This window comes from Harpia harpyja, chromosome 2 (genome assembly GCF_026419915.1).
Source record: "Harpia harpyja isolate bHarHar1 chromosome 2, bHarHar1 primary haplotype, whole genome shotgun sequence".
Lineage (NCBI taxonomy): Eukaryota > Metazoa > Chordata > Aves > Accipitriformes > Accipitridae > Harpia > Harpia harpyja.
This window is the reverse complement of record NC_068941.1, coordinates 42,066,148-42,093,317: the sequence shown is the minus strand read 5'-3', so window position 1 is coordinate 42,093,317 and position 27,170 is coordinate 42,066,148. Positions and strand designations below refer to the sequence as shown.

Here is a 27,170-nt window from a genome sequence, read left to right as displayed (position 1 = left end):
CCCGGAGGGGCGGCGCGGGAGGTACTGCTGCCGGGCGGCCACCATTTCACGCCCCGCCTCACCTCGCCTCGCCCGGCGGGGGCAGCCCAGCGGGGTGTCGGTCCCCCGGCGCCGGCTAGCCCGCAGGCCCGCAGTGAGGGGAAGCGGGGGCTGCCTCCGGGCAGAGGCTGGAAAGAAAGGAGGGTGAAGCCCCCTGCCCCTCACGAAAACAGCCCGGCCCGCAAACTCCGCGGGGTGGGGGCGCGTCCCGCAGGCTCCACCCCGCCATGACATGGCGGCCAGGGGAGGGGCGGCGGCCGGGGACCCGGCAGGGAGGGGGGCTCCGCTGCCCGGTGTGGTATGGCGCGACCCACCGCTCGCCCTGGCCGGTCGATGAGGGTGCTGGCGCTGGCGTTTCTCTGCTGCCTGCTGCGGGCGGGCAGCGCCGCCCTCCTGGCGCCTGCAGGCACCCGGCTTGGGGAGGAGGGCGGCGGCGGTCAGGGCCGCCCTCCGTGGGACGGAGGCGGCCGGGAGAAAGAAGCGGCGGCGGCGGCGGCCCTCCGGGTAGGTGTCCCTGCCCGCACTTACACTCGCGATCCGCGCTACACAGCGGGCCTGCTGCCGCCGCGCTGGCTGCGGGCTCCGCCGGAGGAGGAGGGGTGGCGAGGTGCCGCTCTGCCGCTGCTAACAGGGTGACTGGAGGGTGAAAGGTGGAGGAAGGTGGCACGGCAGAGCTCTTCAGCCCGGAGTACCGAAACCCGCTCCGGCGTCCTTTGCTCTTTCGTGTTCCTCGGCCCTGCCTGCTCGGCTTCCCCTCAAATTGCTGGGGTTGGGGTGCCGCTGAGGTTTTTTTCCCCATCCCCGTTTCTGTCGCCAGGTGTCAGCCGCGGACCGAGGAGACGGCGGCGGCGGCCGTGTCCCCAGTGGTGGCCGCCCGGCGCGGCGGGAAGCGGGTTTCACCCGTCCCGCACCTCACGTCTCCGGACGTCTCCGGCTGCACAGGAGTTGCTGTCAGAGCCGTTTCCCAGGGAAATGGGGCGACCGGGAGAAGTCGGGCAGGGCGGCGGCCCCCTGCCCGCCGTAGTGCCCCCCTCTTCCCCATCGTGCCGGGCGAGGGCTGCCTGAGGGGGCCGGGCGGATACCGGGGCTGAGGGGCCGCGGCGGGAGTGCGGTGCCAGCCCGGCCTGATGCCGGCCCCGGCGGGCGTTGGTGGCTGCCTGTGGCGGTGGGACCGCGGGTAGTGCTGCCCAGCATGCGCCAGCAGACCTCTTCTGCTGAGGGGTGCCGTGAAGTCTTCATAAAAAACGCAGAAGGTGGCATTACGTTTTTTATATTTCACGTTGAACTTCGTCACCAGAAGAAGTTGGGGCGGGGGGTGTCAGATTGTCTTGCTTTCCTAGGTCAAAAACATGTTTTTCAGAGGTCTAGGATTCCTGATAATTTAAAGTTTAGGGGTTTTAACGTCTTTAGGCCATTATACTGTTCTTTTGCTTTACAAGGCCGTAAAGCAGGACAGGGTTAACTCTTTATCTGAAGACATTTTTACGTATCTCTGAACCACAAGGTTTGTTGTGCTGTCAAAGAAGGGCATTGCATGAGTTTAACACAATTTGTTCTCAGCTTGCCTGTTTTGTCTGTCTCATATCAATTTTTTACCCTCGATGCACTTAACAAATGCTTTTTTGGTATCTTTCTTGGAGTTGAAATTAGTCTAATGGCTTTCACATTGGTTTGCTGGGAATCCACAATGAATCTGAGGTGAACAGCTGTCTTGTTATCTAAGTTCATGTTTACTGTTCCTAACCTTTTCTTTTTCTGCTCTTATGGTTTTGGCACCACCCCTAACTTAATAATGTCCACAATATTTATTTTTTTCCTTCAGGAAAGTGCTAAAAGAATTAGATTACTGAATTCATCATCAAAAGATAATGTGACTGCTTTCTATGGAATAAATCAGTTTTCTCACCTGTTTCCTGAAGAGTTCAAAGGTACATTTTCTGACTGCTGCTAATGCCTTTTCTGTTCTTTTTCTTATTCTTTCCCAGAACCTTGTGTCTTTCACATTTACAGATTTTTCCAGTGCTTATAGTCAGCTAGTTTACAATGTCTGGTACCAAGCTGTAAGTACTTCTGGAGGATAAAACATTCCTCTTCATGTTTCTCTAGTCTTGCAAGGTTGAATTGCCCAGAGCCTTAATATGATTTAGTATACAGACTGCTCCCTCCTTCCCTCCTTCCTTCCTTAGCAATATGACACGCTTAATTTTTTTTACTAAGAAAATTTGTCTGATACGTAACCTAATCTTCCCTTCTTGCTGTTCCAGTTTGCTGTTATATGTTCTATTCATCAGGGGATTTCACACCTTTTTTAATTTTAAAAAATTAAGCAGCTTTTTTTAGTGAAAAATGAGCAATTTGCATGTGTTTCAGAATCCTAATGTTCTCCTCTTATTTTTCCCCTTTTACCTGACTAAAATAAAGTAATATTTTTCCAATAAGTAAAATGTTGTGAAAATTTTCCAACAAAACTTGTTTTATGGAATGGTTATTGATCAGCTTCAGTAAATCTTCACGCTTTGTACCCACATTCCCTACATGGAATATTTCTGTTCTTTGTAGAACTGTAGGAATATTTACATTCATTCTGGAGTATAATGATTATTTTAAAATACATGAATTTTCTATGGATATGAGAATGAGATGTAATATCATGATTGTAACTACAGATCAAACTTACCTCTATGGCTTCTAGTAAAACAGTTGTTTGTGGGGTTTTTTTAGTTAGTAGATTTATACATGTTTGTATTCTGTGTTTAGCTATTTATTTAAGAAGCATACCTCACAAACTTCCCAGATACATAAAAGTGCCAAAGGGAGAGGAAAAACCTTTGCCAAAGAAGTTTGACTGGAGGGACAAGAAAGTCATTGCAGAAGTGAGAAATCAGCAAACAGTAAGTCCTGGTGTTTTCCTTTCCTGTTTCTCAAGCAGTGCTCAGAGACAGTTCCAGCAGGTACATTGTAGAGCCCAGTGAAGGTTTTGGAAGGGACCACCACTGCCTCAAGACTCCTTAGAGTGCTTGCACAAGTATGGCCGGTTGAACATACACAAAGTCATGTAGTATTTTATGCAAAGGGGGATTAGACTTAAAAGCATGAGATGTAAACGTTGTGCATTTAGAAATTGTGCAGTTATAAACTGTGTGTAATACATTGTTTGATCTAGTTAACTAAATCTGCAAATATTTTGCACATGTGTATTTTGTATTTTTTCTGAAGAGACTAAGGTAAGTTCAGTACCTGTCCTCATCCCTCAGTTTCACCTGCATGGGTATAGATCCTTTGCTGTTGTTTTCTCTCATGATTGAATGCCCTTGGCTGGTCAACACCCAAATCTTTACCATTGAACACCTCAGGGGATGCATGCATGATAGGAAAATAACTAGACCCCACATAATTACAATTTATCCCGAAGTGGTTATGGTCACTGATAAGAAACAAGCTGTTAAATCCCCGATATCTTTCCTTACAGTACTTCACACAGTGTAACCTGGACCTTGCCTAGGAGGAAACTCTGCTTCCTGTTTTAAGTGCCACAGTTTAAAGAGCCTAGAACTGCAGTATAGATTCTTACTGTCTAAGAATTTTCCTATTATGTTTAATTTCAGTTTACTATTTCTTAAACTGTAATCTATTTCTATAAAATTCTTCAGACTGTAGAAAATTGTAGACTGTCTCCTTAAGTGCATCCTTTTCAAAAACTTACTGACTGATGTGGTTAAAAAAATAATTTCATCCTGAGCCCCAATCCTTCTTTAAGAAAATTGAGCTCTCACAGTAAAAAGTATCCTCAGACCTATCTTAAAGGGCAAAAATGAATCGGGAAGGTATCCTTAAAATAAGACAACCACAATGTAGGAATCCTTAAAATAAGACACCCATAATGCATTTCTAGCTTTCAGAGAGCAGTACAGGGGAAAAAAAACAGTACAATATTTTAAATGGCTGATTAAATTTATTTATTATTGCCTTAAAAATAAAGTTCAAGGGTGATGTAGTAAATGAAGAGCATTAGAAGACCCTTTTGACTTTTTTTTTCTTTTCATATCAGGCTTCAGAAACAAAGCTGACTTTTTCTTTCTCCCCTGTTTCCCTTCGCTTTGTACAAGTGTGGAGGCTGCTGGGCTTTCAGCGTTGTGGGTGGTATACAGTCTGCCTATGCAATTAAAGGAAATAACCTGGAAGAACTCAGCGTACAGCAGGTTATTGACTGTTCATACACTAATTATGGCTGCAGCGGGGGATCTACTGTTAGTGCTTTGAGCTGGCTGAACCAGGTTTGAAACTTTTCATAAATGTCAAATCTTTCCTTAGCTTTCATATTAATATTCTCTTTTTTATGGGGAAAAAGTGATGGGGAAGGTGGAGTGTACAGCTCGTCTGATATTTTTTTTATATATGTGTGTATATGTATGTATACATGCATATACGAATGTGTGTGTGTATATATGTATGCATATTTATTTAGTCTGGAATCAAGAGAGTTTGTTCAAGCAGAATTGAAACTTGATTGGAATTTTGCGGTCCATGTATGTTCTTGTGAATGTAACAAATCAACCCCCAGGGGTTGAAAATAAGCCACAGTGTTGCCACTGAATTCAATTGGAACTGCAGACATACAGTACCAGTGTAGAAGGAGCCATTTATCCATGTGGATTTGAGTATCTGGTTTAGGCACCAGCATCTGGGGAGAAGGAGGGATGTTGAGATTTTCTGCTTTCAGAGTTCTAGGGTTTCTGTTGCAAACACTGTAAAATCACGCATGAGAGTAGAGAACCTCAGAATAAAATTGACTGTGTTTACCTTTGTTTCACTTGCAACCCAAAACAATGAAAATGCAGACATAGTTTCTACTTCAGTTGTAGCTAACACATTTCATTCAAGAAAAACGCAAAATGTGTGTTACTAATGTATGTAAGCAGAAACATTTTAATGTTTCAAAATTTTGAAATAAAAAGTACTGTCTAGGATGACAGTTTGAGTTATAAGAATATAGAAAGAATTCTTTAGGTTTTTGAAGTTTACAAAAAAACCTGATTGTCCTTTTTAAGAAACTCTGTAATCATACTCCTGAAGATTCATACAACCCCAGCTAATAACAGTCTAGATGAAATGCAAATTTAAACAAGTTAAGAAAGAGGATATTCATCTGGATTCCTCTGAAGCAAAGTTCTCTCTTCTTGCTTGTGACAGACTGGAGAAGACACTGTCGTAGACATACCGTACTGCAGAAGACAAGAAAAGTATAAAAGGTTGATGCAATGGCTTTGTAGCTGGACTTTGAACTGTGGCAGCCATTATAATACATTATATACTAGCATGAGGATTTGATGCTAATAGCAGAATTGGACTTAATTTCAATATTTTATGTAACTGTTCTTGGGATATTTGTGGTTCTTGAACTGTCCCAAGGAGAGGATAATTTTGTGTGTGGATGTCATTTGAAGAGAATGAATAGTCATTCATTAAATGAATGCATAGTCTCTGTGTCTTGAAATTGATGAGATTGCTCACGAGGCTAGTTTAAACCAGAGATACCTTTTAAATTTCGTTCATTATTTGAAGACTTCTGAATCCTTTCTGAAGCTTTGTCCGCGAACAAGGAAACTAGAGATAGTAAATACCTTATTTCTCAACATGACATTCTTATTTCTAATCTCACGAAGAACACACTGAATTTTGAGTGAGTTCTGTGGTCATTTTCAGTGTGTTTTGAGCTGCATGGTGTTAAATGCATTAAATTCTCATTCATTTATCTTCTTGCAGACAAAAGTAAAACTCGTGAGGGATTCAGAATACGCTTTTAAAGCTCAGACAGGACTGTGCCATTATTTTGGTCACTCAGATTTTGGAGTTTCAATAAGAGGATTTGCTGCATATGACTTCAGGTAGCTGCTATTGATTCTTTTTATTTGCTGTACTTTTCCTTCTGTGTTCAGTAACTGTGGAGTAAGCTAGAGCCAATAGCGCATTGACCAGCCAAAGGTTATGAGGTTGATTGCATCAGTTCTGTAGCTGTGTACTGGATAAGAATTAATACATAACATTTTTGAGAGTTAAGGCTTGCCACGGTGAATCCACTCAACCTTGGCATCACTAAGCCTGTTCAAATGAGAAAGCTTAAGTCTGTGTCTTGAAATGAAGTCTTCTAAATTGGCTGTGTTTAAACTGGCTATGTTTAAACTGGAACATTGAGTCAGTTACAACTTTTAATATATGCTAAGTGACCATTACACTGCTTAAGTATCAGAAACAGTACCAATAGTAATTGGAATTTGTTGAAAAAATTAGGAAGTATTCAGTTACTTCGGTATTCATCCATTTACATACCCACCGGCATCCTCCTCCAGCCCATGACTTTACAAACAGTGTTGTCAACTGAATTTTGTAAAGACAACTGGTAGCTTTTTAGGTTTCTGTACCAAGAAAGTTTGTTTCTAATTTTTATCAGTACAATACAGCTGCATACTGAACTTAAAGACAGGAAATACAATTTTGACTAGGAATTGAATTACTGCCAGATATAAGTAACTAAAATCAATTATAGCTTTGCCCGTCTATATTTGCCAAATTCAGTTATTGCACATATCATGCAGTGATAAAGGTTTCCTGTTCCAGTATATTACATAAGTAAAACTGGATGAGGATGCTAATGGTAAATGTCTGATAGTGGTAAAGTCCTGTGTTTTGGTATGTTTGAGATACATAATCCTACACTAAAATATGTATGATATAAGAGATACTTCTGTATATTTGAAAAACTAACGGGAAAGAATAATATAGACTAATGGTTTGTCCAAAGCTGTTTTTAATTGAGAAGAGTGATGTATAAAAGGTACATAGGGCTCACTATTGCCCACTGACTTGACCCAAAAACCTGCTTCTTTTTACTAGCATCATAACTTTGGATCTGCACCTTTCCCATAGTCTGTGTGCCCTATATTTGTATTACTGTGTTGTAGGATATGAAATATGTAATTATTGATGTATGTTATGTGGTGTGTAGAACTCAGACAAAACAGTTTAATAATTTGATTTTTAAATTGTACTGAACAAGTAGATTACCACCTCTCAAATTGCTTTAGTGTACTGACTTTAGTAACTTGGCATTATCACTCACTTCTTTCACAGCGGTCAAGAAGAAGAAATGATGAGGATGCTTGTTAGCTGGGGCCCTTTGGCAGTAACAGTAGATGCGGTTAGCTGGCAGGATTATCTTGGAGGGATCATACAATATCACTGCTCCAGTGGCAGAGCGAATCATGCTGTTCTTATCACTGGTTTTGACAGAACAGGTGCGTTTCCATGAACTGAACTTCAACCCAGTAGGTTTTGTGTTTTTTCCTCTTACTTGCAACTTGCCTCCTGTGGGGCAGGTGATTAAAATCCAGAACTGGGTGTTCTGTTGAGAACTGTTTGGTTTGCTGTCACATCAGTTCTGGAAGTGCAGCCTGATCCCAGGAGAGAAACTCTTCTTTGTCCTCCATCAGTTTTGTGGGACTTCATGTCCTTGTAAAGTCAAGAACGTGGCTATATGTGTCTTTATGCTAGGAGAGGACAACACTGGAATATTAGCTCTGTCCTCTATGTGAACAACAGTAGGTTTCGCTGTACTATATCATCAAACCATCAGAAACTACAAGATATTAAAATGGTAATTAACTCTGTAGAGCGTTAGAAGTTTTTTATGCTTCCCAAATCTCATGTTGTCTCTTGTTTATGAAAATGTCTCTTTCAGGTAGTATCCCTTACTGGATTGTACAGAACTCTTGGGGGCCTACGTGGGGAATAGATGGCTACGTTCGTGTTAAGATAGGTGGCAATGTCTGTGGTAAGTCTGACAAAAAATAATTAAAGGGGTAAAGGCCACATGCTGGGGTATGTTTCTCCCTGTAAGTAAAGTGATATAATGGGATCCTCAGAGAGGAAATACAAATCATTGCTATGTTTTAAAAGAGGTTACATGAGTCCAGGTGGAAAAATAAATAAGGTGGTTGCTAGTTCAACCAAGCCATGTAGTTGAATGATTGAAAAACACCATGCAAAGGTAAAGCTATATAAGACATAACAAATAAAGTACTATTGTACCTTACCACGTAGAGGTAATGGCATTGTAAAGTATACAGTCATGTATCGTGGTTCTAGGTTAGTGCCATCGCTATACTCGGTGTAGGTAAAACAGCTGCTGTCCTGTCTGGTGGATGCAATTATCTCTGGGCTCAGTTTAGCAAACAAATGTGGCAAGTGGATCTGCCTGTGCTTGGAAAATGTGTACCTTGCTTGTGGCTGTTCTTGTAGGATAGAGGTATATACTTTTAGCGCTAGTTCCATCTCCTGCCTTCTTACTGTTTGCATGAGATTTTTCTTGGTGTTTGAGCAGGTTTTGTAGTGTTAAATACCCAGTTTCTTCTGAGTGGGTGGATAGGGGGGAGGTAAGGCAGGTGAAGCTCCTATTTACCAGCAAAGATTGCTGAGCCAGATTGCTGGGCTTGGACTACTAGATGGTAAGTGGTGTGTGTCCGCTGAATTTTTGTCTGTTAGATTAACAGTGGAGGTCTTCTGTTGGCTTTCCTTTCCACGTATGTTTCACAGTAGCTCTCAGTCATTGTAAAAGGTGTTAGATGATGTGAATCATCTGCAAATAAGAATAGATAATATTCAGTTTGCCTGTACTCAGTAAAGATCAGGACAATGTATCCAATCATAGCTTTTCCATGTTCCTGAAACTTCTGTTCTTACTGTTGTTGTGTAAACAAACTATTTGGAAAGAGAAATTTAGAAGTAGTGATAACTAAAGCAAGTCAGTCAATTGTTGAGGTTGTCAGGAAGAATGGATGTGTTGTTTTCAAAATCCACTTTCTCAAAAAGCAGGATCTTTCACATATTCTGTAGTGTGCTACACAAGAACAATGCAGCAAAGGCTAGTAGTGGCTCTCTTGTTGTCTTCTGATTTAGAGGTGCTCTGACACCACTTTTGAGGGTGTAAGAGCCGTCAACCTTTGATACCTTCACAGGCTGTAGTCAGACTTTGCTTTTAGTGCTGGAAGGAGTACAACAATACAAAAAGAACTGAGCATGAATAAAAGACTAGTTTGTTCTGTATTTGTATGTCATGAGTGTTCAAAAATGTGTCTTGTAATGGAATTTAGTCTCTTGGTGAGTTTTCAAAGCTGCATAGCTTGATGTTATTTATACATTACAAATGCATATGATTAAAATGGAGGAGGATATCAAGGTTTAGATTGCTTTCCAGCACCCATATTGGACCAATGCTGAATCCTCAGAAGGGATCTAAAGTTTTGAACATGAAAGCAGAGGAAGGAGGAGAGTAAATCTCAACTATAAACAGTGTCAGGCAAGGAAGAAATAAAAGGGTTGCACCTGATTCCCTGCCTCCCCACCCCTTACCCACCCCCAGCAGTTCATCTACTGTCATGGCATGGAGGAGAGAGGGCATTATATAAATATGAATTCTGGGAACTTACTTCTGGCAAGCCTCCACTTCCAGTATTTATTTAAAAAAATTTTTTGTTTCATTTGTAGGTATAGCAGATACAGTTTCATCAGTATTTGTTTGACACTTACTGGCCAAAGACCACAAGTATCATTTGGATACACACTGTATATGAAGATTTACTTCAAAACAACATTTTCTAAAACAAGAAATTGCTGTAAGGGTGATTTCTGCTTTTAGGCAGTACAGGAACGGTTTGGGTGGAGTTTTTAAAAATGTTTTTATTTGGAATGTGTGTTGCGCGTCAAATCTCTCATGGGGTAAGACTCAGAATCAACTGCAGAGTACGCAAAGAGAAGTTACAAAGATGGACTGAAACTGCGAGTGTGAACTCTATCCAGGTATTGAATACTGCTCCATAAAAAAAAATCTTACAAGGAAAGAAACGATGACAAATGATAAGGAATTTGGATCAAATAATCAGTATTATGACAGAGTATAATTGAAATGCTTTGAATGTAAGAGCCACCATGATTAGGTCTGCTTTTATTGGGCCAGGAGGAAGGGCAGTTGGAAGAAAATATTCTATTATTCTTTGATACTTGGCTTTCCTAGCACCTCTGACAGACAGACACATTTTGTCTTCCTCTTTTTTGTGAAATCCTACTTTTTCTCTGAAGTTAGAAGAGTAGAGGAGGGAAATGGATAGTCAGAACTGTTTCCTGAGTGTCTCTGAAGTGCTGCAGTCCTTCAGTTTCCGTCTTCAGACCTTTATTGGGTAAATGTAACTTCAAAGCTCTTCAGTGCAGGGACCATGTTTTAGAAAGTGCCTGAAATATCAGTGTCTTCTGCATTCAGTTGTTAGATTGTTAGAAAAGTAAGAAGTAACTGTATTTAGACAAATGGAGGCAGTTCTAGTGGTTTAACATCCTGTGTCCTGTCAGGATGTATGTCTGCAAATCAGGCTTACCATGCTTTGAGAGCTGTGTCAGTTCCATGCCTTCTCTCTTCTCTACTTCTCAACTAACAGTGAAGCCAGTTGCAGAGCAAAAATTAAAAAACTTATTTATTATAGAAAAAATGGTGAGGGTGCAGTTTGTTAATATGTATTTGCCACCTTTAGAAAATCAGCAATTACAGACTACTCCAAATAGAGTGGGTGTTAAATTTCCCTACATTAATTGAATTCATAGGTGGGACTTGCTGGGAATCAAAAAGGGGTTCCAGCTTTGCTGACCTGTAACACTGCAGTTGCAGGCAAATGTAGCTAGAATTCATAACCAAACATGTAATTCAAAAATGCTCTGAATCTTTCATTTGGAATGCTTTACCTGTATCTTTTATGAAGCACTACTATGAAAAGTGTTGAAGCAATTCTGTTATTTTTGCACTCCATTACTGTTCCATGTTAATAGATCAGTGTATTGTAACCTTTTTATGAGAAATGCAATAAGTGTTCATCATTGTCTATTGTAAGTATTGCCATTTTAGTCCTGCTTCTAAGTGTTAGTATTTTAAATGAAAGGAAGACCAAGTCTGATGTTTCACTACTTCAGGTTCTGCTACTTACTGAATTTACTGGCTGAAAACTTCAGATTAACAAAAGAGGAAGTCGTCTGTAGTCTTACAGTCTTCTGTAGTATGGCCTTCCCTTAGCAGCTTACAAACAACAAATAGCACACTTCCATAACTGGAAAACAATAGCCAAAGTTCCTAATTGGCATTGATAAGAGTAACATTGTTATAATATATCAAACACAGATGTTCCACCAGTGTTTTTGAGGTGGTGCGACCAGGCATAAGTACCTAAAGCACTAAGGTACAGAGCAACTCAGCAGAAATTAAGGCCTACAGCATGTGTGTATTTCCAAGGGAAGCGTTTAAAAAGACGAGAGGCCATCTAATGAGATGGCGACATGGCTTTATCAATATTCTATGGCCAAATTTGCTTCACTTTTATTATATATCAGTTTTATCCTTATTTCAATGATATTTTGAATAAAAAACACTTCAAATGCTTGTCAGACTGTTGTTTGAACTTCATGCTTGATTTAGAAGAAGACTGAACAAAAGACGAGCTTCAATACTGCTTTATTTGAAGTGCAAAGTACGTACTTATTTATATCTTCTATTCTTAACAGTATACAGAAGGGATTTACATTCACATGTAACACATAGATAGCAACATGATTCTTGATGTATGTAAAAGTTCAAGACGCTTGGGTTTCTTCTATAGATTCAGGACTTATTTCTTTAAATTTAGCTCTTGAAATTCTTAACCCAAAATTCCTTTTGAAATTCCACTAGAGCTCAGAAACTAATATTCTTCCAAAGGTGATGAGACTAATTATGTCCTCAACTAGAAGTAAATTAATAATAGCCATTAGGCAAACAAATACAAAAATATGTACAAATAAAACATGATCATGATAATTCTGTATAATTTTCTTCCTCACTGTAGGTGTAGGTTTTAAGAAGCCAGCTAAAAGTTAAATTGGTCATTTGAGTTGAATTGGGGTATCATTTTAGTCTTAATATAGGCTAACTCAATACAGATTATTTTTTCTACAAACAATTAAGTTTGTTCCACAAGCCCATCATACTATTCACATAGCTGTCATACATAAATACATATTTACACACCCACACTCTGTGAGAATAGTGGTTGTATCTGAGGGATAGCACCACTCGAGGTGAAAGTCCTAAGCTCTTTACAGCAACCACTCTAGAAAGGCAGGCTAGTCAGAGTCATCGCTGCTAAAATAGGAGCTGTCGCAGTATTCTGCCGTGTAGAGGAATTTATGAATGGTTGGGTTCATCTTTGGTATCCAGTGTCTTGGCACTAGAAACGTTGAAAGATTGAACAAATCCACAAACACCTTGTATCTGTCACTGAAAAAGACAATCGGAACAATTAATACTGCAATACTGGCATAGAAGGCCATCATTTCAAAATCCTCAGGAATCATTCCATCTCTTTTATTTATTTAATAAGGTTTCTGCACTAACCCTCCTCCTGAATATTCCAGAGTAAGAATCCAATCCTGTTTCTAGGGCATAGCAGATTAGACATAACAAGGAAATACGGTTGCTATAGTCACACCTTTCTTCTGAAAATGCAGAGTATGTAGGCTGTAATCTCCAGACCTCCACTCTCATGGTAGATATGAAGTAGAATTTATCTAGGAAGAATGTTAACCTGAAATTAAGGAAGAGTGAGGAGGCTTGCTGAAAAAGACAGTGAACCTTTAATCTTCGAATTCAATCTAACCATCTGCTTTCTATTCCACCCTCTGTTATGATGGTTGTGATGGGAATCGTTGCCCGCAGCCATACATGGCAGTCACCAGCTACGTACAGTTCCTATTTGAAAACAAACTTCAGAGAAGGTCCTCTTAGAAGAAGATGTTCTAAATACCCTTGTGCTTTTTGACATAACGTTGTTCAGGACTGCCAGGACATAGCTGCACCTAAAAGGCTTAAATTGTCTAACTAACTGAATCCTCAAACTTTGCGTAAAAAAAAAGTTCTACGCATTCAGAGAGTTCTGCGCTCAGGCTGCAACTATCCCTTTTAAATTTCTTTTCTGCTTCATCCAACAGGAGGAAACATGTTTCTCATTATTGCCTGCACAGCTTGAGAGTATTAATTACTATCAGCATTAAGAATATATTCAATCCTAAATTGAAGTACCTTAGGTTGTACAATGGGAGATCATGCTAAGGAATAAAGAAACCATCATCAGTTGCACCATAGATGGGACTCGCTTCCAGCCTGTATCGCCTCATTAATTCGGGCTAGCTTGCATGCAAATTGAACAGTGCAGGATCATTATTATTGCTATTACAGTAACACCTAGATCCCTTGACTGAGAATTATATATGGCACTTTGCACGAGTGATCAAAAGGAGTTCTTTTTGCCCCAAAAGGCTTGGAATTTATATACGTCAACCTGACTGATAAGTAAATGTGCAACAGCCAGGAGGAAATGCTGGAGTCCCAAAAGAGAAACAACAGCCCTCTGGTTTCCAGTGAGCTGTCTGAAATCTGGCATTACAGTATCTACAAACTGCATTATTGCAGGTAATGGGGGAAACGGATTCTCCTTACCTCACTGTTGAGCGCAAATACTGGTAGCCTGATGAGCCTCCAGTGCCAGCCTTGCTGCCAATCATTCTGTGCACCATGCAAACGTGGTTATCTAAGGAATACATAAGAAGGACAGGGCGTATGTTCAGTGTTAAGATAGAAGCAAAGGGTCACATCAAGGTGCATCACTGAAATATTAAAGATCATACAGAGGTCTTTAGAGAGATACAGGACTACTAGGTCTTCAGCAATGCAGGAGTTAATTATGCCACTCTTCAGTCAACTAATATAAAATTATTGTTAATACAATATGAATACACTAATTATACATTGTATATAAAATAATAACATATATAAATATAATAATATATACTTTTTGTAATTTATAATTATAATTTTTATATATTATGCTCTGTTAATACAGAATTAATACATTAATTTATGGATGTCTAGATAGGGAAGGAGCAGAAAGAATGTTTGCATATGAAGAGATGTCATGAGGACATTTTGGGAGACATTGGAAAATACATACCTGTCCCTTGAATAAAATTGTTCACTTATCTTAAAGCATGTCATAGAAGTGATAGCTATACCTATGTGTCTACTGATGACAGAAGCAGGTGTTCATCTTTCCCCTTGGCCAAAGTACAAACAAAAAAATGTCATTCCTAAAGGATGAACTCAGAAGCTCAATTCTAATAACTCTAGGTATAACTTGTCTAAAAGAGGGTGAAACAGAACAATTTACTTGCATCTAAAAGAGGGAGTGTTACAGAAAGTCAGAAAGTGAAACTTACATCTCCACTTGGTCATGAGCACATCGATATCCATAAGGGAGGTAAGAAGCTGAAAGGGAACCTGGAAACGAGGCTCCTCCCTTGGAAAATGAAAGAGAAGACAGTGAGACCTCTCACAACGTGCTGTATTTTTCGAAGCAGTGATTCACCAATGTGTAATAGTGACTTAACATACATTTTTCCTAAGTTGGTATTGAAATGACAGTAGATATTCTAACAAATGCTTCTGCCATGTAAGTCTTGATGTGTGCCTTTTCCCTCATAATTGGAAAAATACTCTAAATCTTTCTAGGACACTTTGTAGAACAGTTTGAACAAGACATTTGCTAGTTTCAATCTGAGGGGCAGTATTTGGTCGGACAAGAACCAGCTGCCCAGAGAGGCCATGTAACCTCCATCCTTGCAGATATTCAAAACTCAGTTGGACAAAGCCCCGAGCAGACCGATCTGACCTTCAAGATGGATCTAACTAATCTGGGGGTTTGTGGAGGGTTGGACTAGATTACTTTCCAAGGCCCATTCCAACCTAAATAAATTTGGTGCTGCTGTCCTTAACCTTCAACCTCTCCTCCTGCCAGTAAGCATTAAAGATCTATCTTCTAACATTACCTGTAGAAGTAGATCATTAAGGCTCCCTTCAGTGCTTTATAAGACAGTCGTCTGTCTCCTGCAAAATACAACTGTCCTTAGTTTGTTACTGATTCTTCTGCAAATTTAATGCTATTATATGATTATATATATATCATGTATAAAAAATAAAAAGTGCTATAGACATATATTAATACAATCTACCTTTACTAAGCAGGTGTTCATGGCGTTTTTCATCAAATAATGAAAGTAATACATCTTTCTGTTTTTGGAATTCAGATAAGTCATCATCTTTTTCTTCTGATTCTGGTTTGGCCTTTGATATTTAAAACAAAAACAGGTTTTAGAATTCAATGGGGAAAATCAAGCACTTGAATGACCTGTGATGTAACTTCTACTTTCATCATAAATACTCCATAAGTTTACATTTTAAATATAAGAACTGTAGTTTCAAACAAGATGAGTCACTGAGTCACTGTCCTTTAAAAAACACAATTACCACAAAATGTACAATTAAATAGCTGTCAACATAATTCAGATGAATCAGTGTTCAAACAAACTGGCAGCTTAGACCAAAAGACTTTTCTTTCGGTTTAGAGCCCTTAAAAACACTTAATCTTCATTAGTCTGAAGTCTATTTTGTTTTTTTCAAGGCAAAAAGAAGACGTCCTTGCACAGCTATGGGTAATAAAGTTGTAAATAAAAAAGTTTAGATAAGTTAGAAAGTTGTAAACAGATATTCTCAGGAAATTGATTAATTCATATGTTACAGTGGTTTTTTTCCATTTAAAGTGTACTTAAAGCTACAGGTCTTACAATATTCAGGGATTTTCCTGTGCTTATTTGCCAGTGTAATTCAAATGATCACATAGCAGCAAATTGCCACATACTGTTAAATAGAAATGGGCTGTTTATAGTGACACTCTATACTTGCAGGTCAGGGGCCCAAAATTTGTGTTTACTCTGCACCATAGATGCAAGCACTAACTAAAGGTGAAGTTGTAGTTTCAGTAAAATCAATTTCAGCCCTTCCATTGATACTATTTCTTTCCTTTTGTGATCAAAATCATCCAGGTATTACATGCTTTAAACCATCTTAGATGTCAAATTACAAACTTATTCAGATTTCCTGAAAAATTTGCAAATTTTTCTGCTTCCTGCAGACAAAGGCTGCTGAAGATTAAGTGAAGTAAGAAACTGGGAGCGGGCCAAAAGTAAAATTTATGTCAGGATGTCATTTTGCCAGCTGTCTTTTCTTATAGCTAGATCAAGAGTCACTATATACCTGCACCAAGGCAAATTCCTCTTCTAGACCTTTTAAAACATTCACTTCAAATTGTCCCCAGAAATCAAATCCTTCTGCATCGAGTCCCGGAGTTCTTTCCAGCCATGCCTTTAATAATAATAATAATGTGTTCAAACATTAACAGTGCAAGCACATTACCCTAGAATTACAAGTTATAGCAACATAAATTATGCTGCTACAGCTGTTGTGGTTTAATATCCCTCAGAGGTGCTTATTGCTGGAGTAAGGATGTCCACATAGATGATTTATACCTGCATAATGGTGCCGTGCAAACACACTCACAGGTTCCAGGTTAAATGATCAGTGTTGGAAGACAAAAGCTGTCTCATTCTAAGAGTATCTTTAAAATCAACTCCCTTATAGATAGAGGAAAACAATCTTATGCCACATATGTAGGATAATTGTAAAGGTAACCTCAGAAGGAAGATACAGAACCATCTATACAACCAGTTTTTATCATGTCAGACAGGCTGAATACTGATCAAGCAGTCTGTCATTAACTTACGCCACAATATGTGATGATACAAGACAAATTTATTTGGCAGTTAGCAAAGCTTTCTCTTTGATTTCCTTTTAATAATGGAAATGGAATTAGGAGGGAAGAAAAATTAGGAATCTCTATGGTTAAACTCCCTTTAGACATCACTTAATTTAGCTCCTTCTCATCTGAAAGATAAAAGAGCATTAAGTCTTAAAGAATGAAGAAAAGCTAGAGAAATTTCTTATATATTCTGTATCAGGTGCCATTAGATAAATGGATAGGGCTAATAAGAGTGGATGCTTTTATTGAGGTTTATACTGCATTATTCTTTAGAAAATTATGTAAATTTTGTGTATGAAAATGACAAGGAGTTAGAGAAATTACTGAGAGTCATTCATAACACTGAGAAATTAAAACAAGGTAAGAGATAATGAAACATTTGTTAAACACCTTTTCTCCTTTCCATTTTGGGTTGTCGTTTTTCCTTTTCTTTTTTTTAACCTCTCTAATAGCCATCACTAACAGTGGAAATATTTTTAAAGTTTTCTTCTAAAAAGGGTTTATCATTGTGAAAAACAATGCAAATGAAACAGTACATTTATGTTCTTAGCTCATACTTCCACAATGCAATTTACTAGTTTAACAGACTTTTCAGACAAGAGGAAATGCTGTGAAAAGTCAGTTGGTTTACTAATGACTAACTCTCTTTCATACTAAATGTGGTAAGAATCCAAAACACAACTGACTGGGAAATTGCTAGCATGCTTGCTTCTCTCAAGGAAGAAGAATTTGTCACTGACACCAATGAAGGACATTCTTGGGAGATGGGGGAAAACAAAGCAAGCTCTAAGACAGGCATCGTTACCTCCACAAGTTGCAGTAGCGTTGGTTCTTGCTCTGATTTAAGCAGTAATTCATAATCCTGTCCCTTGAAGTTATCTCGATAATGCCTTCTGTTATAGGGGACTCTCAGACTTTGGGGAACGCCAATTTTGTTCTCTAGCAAGCGAAACTGCAGGCTCTGAAAACCTGAGGCTGGGCTTAGGTAGTATCTTTGGGAACAGAAGAAAAGAAGATACAAAAATGCAGGATATTATTTTACAATGATGGTGTTCTCTGGTTCTCAACAAAATAAAAAAATACATATTTTATATTTGAAGAATATCAGATAGATATCTGAGCATTTTTTATATGATTGCAATTAAGAAAAGAAAAAACCCAAGCTATTTTAATGCAACTACAATGTATGTATAACATATTCTAATTTTCTAGCTATATATTGTTTGTGCATACACTTATGTTTGTACTGTGTTTTAAAATGGCAGCTTTGTGTGTGTGATGTACAGGAGGAGATGTTAGTGAATATCATTTCCTTTCCAGACAGAATAAGCAGCTTCACCCCAAATAGCTATTACAAAAATTTCCACATCATTAAAGTGCCAATGAATGCATTTTAAATAGGCTTGTTATACAGAATAATTGCTATGTATACAATAGAATAATGTTCAGAAAAACATTTAGTGGGTTTCATTTGAGGGATTCATTAATGGGATTCTTTCAGAGTTAAATCGCGTGACCATGCAAAAAAAAAAAAAAGATTAATAAAAGTAATCTGAAATCCCACATTGCTACATAATTGTAATGCACTCTGAATTGCAAATATAAGATTTGTCAGAAATAGATCATTGATTTGATCTTATGTTTGCTTATCAAATGGCAGTATGTTGTTGAAAAGCAGAAGCAAGAATGCATCAAAACAGACGATTGGCCCATGGCTTTCCCCTGCTGTAGTGTAATGCTAGATGATACGGATGTTTCAAACTTCCAAGAGAAGCAAAATTGTAGTTTCATGTGCTTTTTAGTTAGGGAACATTAAAAGACAGAAAGGAAAGGGCACTAAAACAACGCAGAAGTGGATGGGATGCAGGACGGCACTGAGGTCACGAGTCAGATGGGTCAGTGACACCAGCCGAACAAGAACAGCAAGAGAGACAGTGGATGAAGCTGTCGCACATGGTAGTGTAGTGGAAGGACCTAGCCAAAGTGAGGGAACAGATAGAAATGCCATGGGAGAAGTGACACAAGCCAAGGGATCCCAAAGAAAGCCTGGGCAGAAGGCAGAGGAGCTACCAACCATCCAGCCCAGCAATACATCGGGCAGCTACTGGAGAGCAGAAGTTATTGGGGAGAAAGAAGAGACAGCAACGCTTCCTTCAGCCACTTAAAGCCTCCAGCACTGCAGACCCACTAAAACATGAAGCAAGGAAACACTATGCAAACCAAGACAGCTGAAATATCTGTTTGATAATCTACGGAGAGTGCATTTCTCTCACCCAAGCACTTCTATGATTTGCCATGGAATACTGCTGCAACGGCGCGGTGGTAAGTTTCAAGTAAATTGTTAATGGAACCATGAGCTATTTCTATTGTGTTATCTTTTGACTCTGAAACCATTCAGCAGCAGCACACACAAACATCAACAATTAACTTGTACTTCTTTGCAGAGCATGCTGGACTCACATTCATGCTCAACTTCTCAATTGACCCTTGCACTCTAATGTCACCGTTGCCTCTCTAAGGTATGCTCTCACCTTGCTGAATGATGCAGGTACTACAAGCTGCCAGAGCACATGCAAAATTCACAATCGGTTCTAAGGATGGGAATTACCAGCTCATGGATTATTGTGGAGGAATAGTAAGTATTCACCTGAAATCAAAGAAGTCCAATGCAGTCATAGTTTCCAAAACTGAGAACTGTTCCACAAGTAATTTCAGAATCATTGAAATTCTGTTCATTCGAGTAATAACCTTCAGCATGTTCCTCTCATCTCTTACCTGTAGAAAAAATAAAGATCATAACCAGACAGAATGGTGTTCTCTTTATATCCTACCTATTTATTTCAGGTCCTTTCACTGTTGTACATCACTATAGTTCCCAAGTCCTTTCCACATGAAATCCTTAGCAGCAGAATCTCATACTGAATAGAGCACTTTGTTTTTAACTCAAAACTGAAACTATAATTTTCAAAGATTGAAATCTATTTTTCTCTGACTGATGATACATTACAACTAGGCCAAATATATAGGATTTCTTTTTATTTTCTATATTTTTGACTGAAATAGAAGTCACCACTAGCAATTAAATTCTAGACCAAAATCATTTATATCATGATCATTTCCAATGATTGCAATACAATTTTAATGATATATGACATCATATGATAATTATATTATGCTTTCTATTATAATCACTTCTATAATCAAGTCATAAGGCAGGTGTGGAAAGTACTTAAGAGTTGAGATGCAGAATAATCTGAGAAGTACATCAGGAAAGCACATCTAAAAAGATGTTCATGAGAGATGTGCATTAGCTAGCAGAGGAAAACAGAGAAGACTGCATCTGGTGGGAAATAGAAAATATTAAATGGAAAACACAGAGACTCTCTTCTGGCTAAATTGAACATTTTGCCTGCAGAGGAGTCTGCTAAAATTCCTATTAGTTTCAATGGGATTAAACTTCTCTCTAAGACCTGGGCACGCAACCAGGAAATATCAAACTACAAAAATGAAAGATGATAACCATTTCCTTAATCGCCTGGCTGTGTAGTTAACCTTAACACTGACATTTCAAATTCTCGTTATAAGCAAAGTTTCATTTTTCACAAAAATAAATAATGAAAAATTATTCTGCTTAAGAACTGATTTTGATCAGTTATAATTTGATGTAATGTTCAACTAAAAAGCCAACAAAATTATGGATGTGGAGGATAACGGAGAACATTTTCATTGGACATTATGATAAAAAGGTTCCTTTTTTCAGTCTGGTCTCGTTTCAAATTTTCTTCATATACACATGCCCATAATGTTATTCAAGGTATTTCTCAAATTACACAGCCTTTTTCTGTGGATGTAGTATTAGGTCAGGAGTTTTCTGTTGTTGTCTATTATTATGAGGTGTGTTTAGCTTTGGACAAATATTTAGAAATATTCAAAATATTCCTGTTATATTTGTAATTTTCAGAAATTCTCATGCAACTGTACACTGTGATTTTGATTGTTGCTTTTCTGTTGGATTTAATAACACACAACAACCAAAAAGAGTTTTCCTTTTGTATAGCAGGTATTGGATGGAAGGATATAGTATGTAGACTTCAAAAAATTGAACAAAGGCAGAAGTGACTTTTCAGCATAAAAATACCTGTGAGCTCTCTGTTTTTCAGTTTTGCCTCTAAGCATGCTTTTTCTGCAGTAGAAGATTCCCAAGTTAAGTTTCTGCAGTTATCCAGTACTAGTAGGAGAGTATGAGAGCATTTTGGCCAATGAAATTGGTCTTGGAGAGTGATCTATGCAAAAGGCAGACTTCAGGAGGAAAAAAGGTTTTGCTAATCAAATGTCTGTACTATCAGGATATAAGAGCCACTTAGCCAAATTTCATTGGGGTTTTCTGATGCTGTTTTCAAAAAAGAGCACATGTTGCTTCAGTAAACCCAAATATATCAGGCTGGAAGGCAGGAGGCAAGAGAAAGAGAGGGGCTGCATTTTCCCAAAATTAATATTTGCTTTCAACTTACATGGCCATTTTGAAAGATCACCCGCACAGAGTCCATTTCCCACAGAATCTGCTTAAACCAAAGTTCATATGCTACAAGAAGAAAGGCATTGTTAGCATTAACTTCAACATTACTTTGTTTTTTCTTCATAGCCCTGAAGAAGTAAAATTCTTACATTTTGATTTGAAACGAATAGCCTATGTGTACATTGCTGGTGTACAAAATGATGCCGATACACAAACGTATTACCTGTTACATTATGCTGTCCTTTACCTAAACTATTACATGAAATAATCTAATGTCAAGACTGTTGACAGAATTTTTTAAAGCATGTTTTACACATCAGGTATTTGATGTACAGAATGTTCATTACAAAAGGAGGAAAGAGAAAATCTAGATCTGATATGCCAATAAAAGCTAACTCCAGAGCTGCTTACAATCTTTATGTCATCTACATGTTTCCTGTCAATAACAGGAAAATATCATCAGGCCAGTGCATGCAAAACACATGGATATTAGCAGCCAGGGAGTGCCTAACCAGTATGCTGGCTTCCAGACAGCCTCTAGATGGCTAAAACTGGATTGAAGTTTCAGAGAAGGCACAAGCCAACACACAAAATTTGCCTACAATAAACTGCATAGCAGCCTCTTACTCAGATGAGGAATGAATTTCACCACCTTAATTTCTCTAGAAACAGAACCATCCAAATCTTGGTTTACCAAATCCAAAGGTTATACTTATGGCTTCATAAGCATAGAGTTGATTACAGCCTTACAGCCTTACAAATGATATATGGATATATACAAATATAAATGCAGATAAAAGACAGAGCTACTGTAGTGATTGTGTCTAAAATGAAAACAAATTGTGTATTGCATGTTTCAGCATTGAATACATTCCTTGTGGCAAAAATGCCAGTCAACCACCACTGAACTCCTCCCAATCACGTACCTTGATGTGTCACAATGAAAAGATGCTCATCATGGATTTTGTTTCCTTTCTTCTCACTCTGAAGTTCTTGAGCATTCAATATTTTGTTCAGCTTAAAAATAAAGATAAGACTGTTCTGTAAAGCTCTCAATTCTGCTATTAGCAATGGTAGTCCTACTGTGTAGAGCTGATATTTAAGGATAATATTAAAAAAAAAATATATAGGCCTCATATTCCAGGTTGTATGAGAAGTTAGACTAAATGGTCTCGTGTCACTTTTACTTTTTAATTTTAAAAAAATCTTGCCTAAAATGGAACGTTTAGATACCTTAAGTAATAAAGTTTGGAAAATCATTTTAAGGGTATTTTTAATTATAAAAAAGAGAAAACAAAATATCCAGCATGTTTACAGATCTTACATCTATACTGTTGTGTTCCATGAAAACGGCGTTCCTATAGTAAAATTCCGTGTAATCATGCAATAACATCTGCACAAGAGCTCTGATTTGAGGCTGTACTAGTTAGTTCAGTTCTGGCATTACTAATTTTTTTACTGAGCCAAATTTACAATCTAATCATAGTTGTTTTAAAAGAGATCTTTGCAAGATTCCATATAGTACATCAAGAAATCAGTCTCCTGTTCAGAAGCAGAGAGTAATTCCACTCACTTCAGTTCATGATGTCACAAAAGAAAGTCCGGAATCTTTTATTATTTATGGCATTTTATTTTTACTTAGTTCTTAATTACTTCTAGTTGTTGTGGGTTTTTGTTTGGTTTTTTTCTGTGTGTGTGTCCCACTAGTCATCATCCCACCCCCTCGATTTCTGCAATATATTTTTCCAGCCAAATATTCTGGACTTTCACGCAATAATTCAGGGAAGTTGCACACAGCCTGCTGACATGGAGAAATTGCCAAGTGGTCATTGTCAGACCGATGAAAGCCTTTTGTGGTGCACCACTTTACAGTTCAGGTTCACCAATATAAATAATTCCCTACCAGAACCCCCAAAATATCCAGCTTCCCTGCAGTTTGAGAAGCCATCCCACAGTCTACCTGCACCATCCCAGTTGAGACAGGCATCTGTGCCCGTGACTCACGTGGGGAGCTCAGGTAGTCAAAGGGCACTTGGAGACCTGTCTTAGTGACTGGCTGACTGCTGGGAGAAGCATCAATTGCAGGTCCTGGCTCAAGCCTTAAGAGAGACCAGGGCAGTAAACATGAAATCCTTAAACTTACTTGTAGGTAGTCTCCATAGACAAGTCCACCCTTGCTGGCTTTATTTATCCCTTCTTGTGACTTGTCATCTTTTTCATCTTCCAAAGATAGCTTGTTAAAATTAAGTCTAAGAAGAAAATTAAGTCAATATATAAACTATTTAATAAAAGAACTATGAATATACATGCCTTTTTACTAACAGATGCATCTACAATTCCAACAATGCTTTGTTTTGAGAAACTGAACCACTAAAGCAGGCTTTTGAGAAAAACAGTATACCTGAAATAGCTCTTGTCACAGTAACAGCTGGTAGCATTACATCTATTTCATCAAGTAACAAGTGCTCGGACAAGTCCTTGTACAATCTCTTTTCCTTTCGCAATAGCTACAACTGTCTATTTGTTGATAATCATTAATTCCTCTCTGAGCTTTCATATTTTACATTAACATTATATCATTTGAACCGGCATTATGAAGCAAAACACAGGGACAAGGGACTCACAGGTAATTGTTCCCCACGAAGGGGCACCCGCTCATGATTCCAGGATCCAAACTCACTGAGCTGCACACCAGGGAATACACTCCGTTAGTGTTCCCAAATCCACTGCAGCCACCTTATATGTAACCTTATCTCACTGCCTAGGCCAACCCCCAAATTCTCCTCCTTAGCCCTCAGCCCATCCCCGCTATTCAATAATTACAGAAACTATCGCAGCACAAAGGTCAGTAAGTTCATGTGTTGTTGGCTCTCCAGGTTTGTTTTTTTCTTTCAATCAGTCAAAACAGGAATGGCTGGCATTCTTGCTTTGTCCTATGGCACACACTTTTTGTGCTTTTTACTGCAAGGTTTCCGCCACTTGCTTCTTTGGAGGCCAAGGCTGGTGTAAGGGGTAAGTCAATGAGAGGTCTGTGTGTGAGAAAAAGGCAATATTTAATTGTTAAAGTAGGTTTTTAACTTGCAGCCCCTACTATCAAGATCTCAAGATACTTTTAAGTTTAAAAAATGAAACATATGGAAAAGGTAAAGGGGAGGGGATGGGAAGGAGAACATATTTCTATGGCAGACTGAATAATGCTTGTAAGAGATTTCAAGTAACACACATACTTTGAAAAAATGCACACAGATTAAGTAAAAGAACTAAAAATAATCATGTACACCTCGTGCTATTTTTCCAATGGTTTAATTCATGACAATTCCTTAATTTTATTTCTTTGTGCAAAAGTTTCACTCTCATTTATTGACAAATGTTACTCAATTCTGTTTAATCATCAGCTTAACACACAACGAAGTAACATATAACTAGTGTGCACTTCCTGCCTGCCTGCCAGCCTTTTCTGAAAAAAAAGTTAATGCTCAGTTTTACTGCAAACAAAGCTACAGGGCCCCTGTGACCCCGGACCATTTGCTCTCTGCAAGACTTACTCTGCTTAGTGGTGTCTGTGTGGTGGTTCCAGCTGTTCTAGTCACTTACGAGTTAGCTGTCTCATAAAAAAGTCATATGCAGTATGTGGGTGACGGGATGTATACCCAGCTCAGCCAGATGCCGTATGTCAGGCTATGCAAATGTTAGCTTAAACTAAAGCTGAGCCACAAGAAAAGTAGGACTCCACTGAGGGAACCCACTGAGGGAACCCTCCAAGGGAACCCACCAAACAAGGTCAAGGTGTTCTTCCTTCATGATATAAAACCTGACAGAGGAAAATAATCCTCTTACCACACACAACTGTACATCTGCCCATGATGCAGGCAAGTAGGGAGGAAGGTGAAGACTGCGCTGGCGCATGCATCAGAAATTAAATGTTGAACACTGTGGTTTTCACCATCCCATTTGCAGCTTGATTACAAATGTAATAATCTCTCACATCCACAGATCTCAAAGGCATGGACAAGGAAGGTTTATCTTGTCATTTCTGTATACCTTCACCTGAAATATCCAGACTGAGCCTCCATAGTGAAATCCAACTTTGTTACCTTTTCTCACAGCACAAGCAAAGAAAGAGTGTGAACCTAGTAAAAATAAGGACAGCTGAAAAATATTGAACTCTTAACCTCACCAAAGAAGTCACTGTCTGTTTTCTTGTACAGTTTTAGTTTCTTCTGTGGGACACAGAGAATACTAAACTTCCAGAGCAATTGTCTCTGACTTGCAGCCTTTCCATTGCCTACCCTGTAGGCAAAGGACTTTGAAGTATCAGAGCCCTTTTAAACTCTGTGCTTAACAAAACATTAACTCCCTATTGGGGAAGTAATACTTCCCTTAATTGGTTCAGGGTTACCAAACTCACTCAAAATCTAGCTGAAGATACTATGTGAACCAAGCACTACACAAACTTCTCTTCTGATTCAGCAACAGACAAGCTTCAGTCAATCAAATAAATTAGCCAGACTACAACGATTTAGGAAGTTATTTCCAGTATTTCCAACATGTTCAAACTCTCTGTTTAGGGACCTCGTAGCTGATTGGTCCCAAAGCACCTCCATCCTAAAACCCACAAGCCTAGTGACACTTGTGAAATTAGAGAATCCAAGCGAAACGCATCCACTACTCATCATCGCTCCTGCTTGATGACCATGTTCACTTTCTCCTGTTATACCCTCTTGCGCTGATGCAATTAGAAAGCTTGGCTATCCCCAGGACCCTCCTGCTGAAAGAACATTCCCAAGTGTCTCTGAGTCCTTTATCACCAATATCTGGCTTTCAATCAGTTCCTCTTGTATTTCACTAGCAACCAAGAACCTTATGATATATATGAGAGGATTCAAAAATATGATTCTCCAAATATTCAGAAAACTGCAAAGACGTTGGAAAAAAGAAATACAAGCAGTTTGTTTCAGGCCTACACTTGGACCACAGATACATTCCTCTAACCATGTTTGTACAACACCATGCTTTGATTCAAAATAAGAAACAAAAATATTTTTTGCAGTGCTGTCAATATATGAAACACTGTTATCAAAATATTCACTTGGATCCTAGAAAAGCCCCAACAATTTAATTCTTTTCCATGGCAGAGATAATTAAAAATAAGTAAGCCATTACTTTCACACACAATGCAGAATAAAGATGGTAAGCTCAAGTTCTGTATTTTTATGAGAAGCAAAAAACCCCCATGTGTTTAAGAAAAAAAGACTACCTAGTAAATTTCTTTTAAAATGTTTTTAACATCTAAAATATACTATACTCTATACATTGTATATACTTTGTAGAGTGAATACTACAGACTATATTCTTTGCATTAAATGCAAATCCATGTTTACCTGGCAAAGTATATGAACTATCTGATTTTGCACACAAACCAGAAATAATTTGCTCTCTCTTTTCTATCTCTCATAGGTAACCCTGACAGAAATAAATGTTCAATCTAAAATGTGCTTAAGTTCAGTCAGTCTGATCTGATGCTGCAGTAATTTAACAGTCCGTGTTTCACTTCGAAAACTAAAAATGTTGGAAGTGGCTTCATGTTAATTTCTTGAGCAAAAGCCTTAACTCTCCCCTGCCCTGCCTCAAAAACAAACAAACAAAATGAGGCCACTGTATTCATATTTTATAGAGAGAAGCAAAAACAAGTATGGCACTTAAAGTTGGTAACTCTTACCTGCATTGTGTATCTAGCCAGGGCAAGCTCTGTGGACTGACCATTTCCTGAAAAGCTAGGTAATATTATGGATAATATTATCCTTGCAACTATTCATTTAAGGAAATTTAATCTCACAGTAGCT

General features: G+C 38.6%; 2 protein-coding genes across 3 annotated transcripts; one reads left to right on the top strand and one right to left on the bottom strand.

The window, feature by feature from the left end:
* The first annotated feature begins 192 nt into the window (after window positions 1-192).
* CTSO (cathepsin O) lies at window positions 193-11,508 on the top strand. 2 transcript variants are annotated; one of them, XM_052777945.1, is made up of 8 exons: window positions 203-543; window positions 1,862-1,967; window positions 2,797-2,930; window positions 4,146-4,313; window positions 5,803-5,924; window positions 7,168-7,331; window positions 7,775-7,867; window positions 9,580-11,508. In XM_052777945.1, the coding sequence occupies exons 1-8, from the start codon at window positions 340-342 to the stop codon at window positions 9,612-9,614; spliced, it is 1,026 nt and encodes a 341-aa protein (XP_052633905.1). In that variant the 5' UTR covers window positions 203-339; the 3' UTR covers window positions 9,615-11,508. The 2 variants fall into 2 exon arrangements, with proteins under 2 accessions (XP_052633912.1, XP_052633905.1); XM_052777952.1 differs by lacking the exon at window positions 7,775-7,867 and having other exon boundaries at window positions 193-543.
* A 57-nt stretch (window positions 11,509-11,565) lies between these two features.
* On the bottom strand, window positions 11,566-24,162 carry TDO2 (tryptophan 2,3-dioxygenase). Its single transcript, XM_052777935.1, has 12 exons — window positions 23,952-24,162; window positions 23,471-23,576; window positions 22,254-22,344; window positions 21,323-21,393; window positions 19,459-19,586; window positions 17,617-17,803; window positions 16,250-16,357; window positions 15,169-15,280; window positions 14,986-15,043; window positions 14,377-14,456; window positions 13,601-13,691; window positions 11,566-12,382 (listed from the first exon to the last, which is right to left on the bottom strand). The coding sequence occupies exons 1-12, from the start codon at window positions 23,984-23,986 to the stop codon at window positions 12,229-12,231; spliced, it is 1,221 nt and encodes a 406-aa protein (XP_052633895.1). The 5' UTR covers window positions 23,987-24,162; the 3' UTR covers window positions 11,566-12,228.
* Between the last annotated feature and the right edge of the window lie 3,008 nt (window positions 24,163-27,170).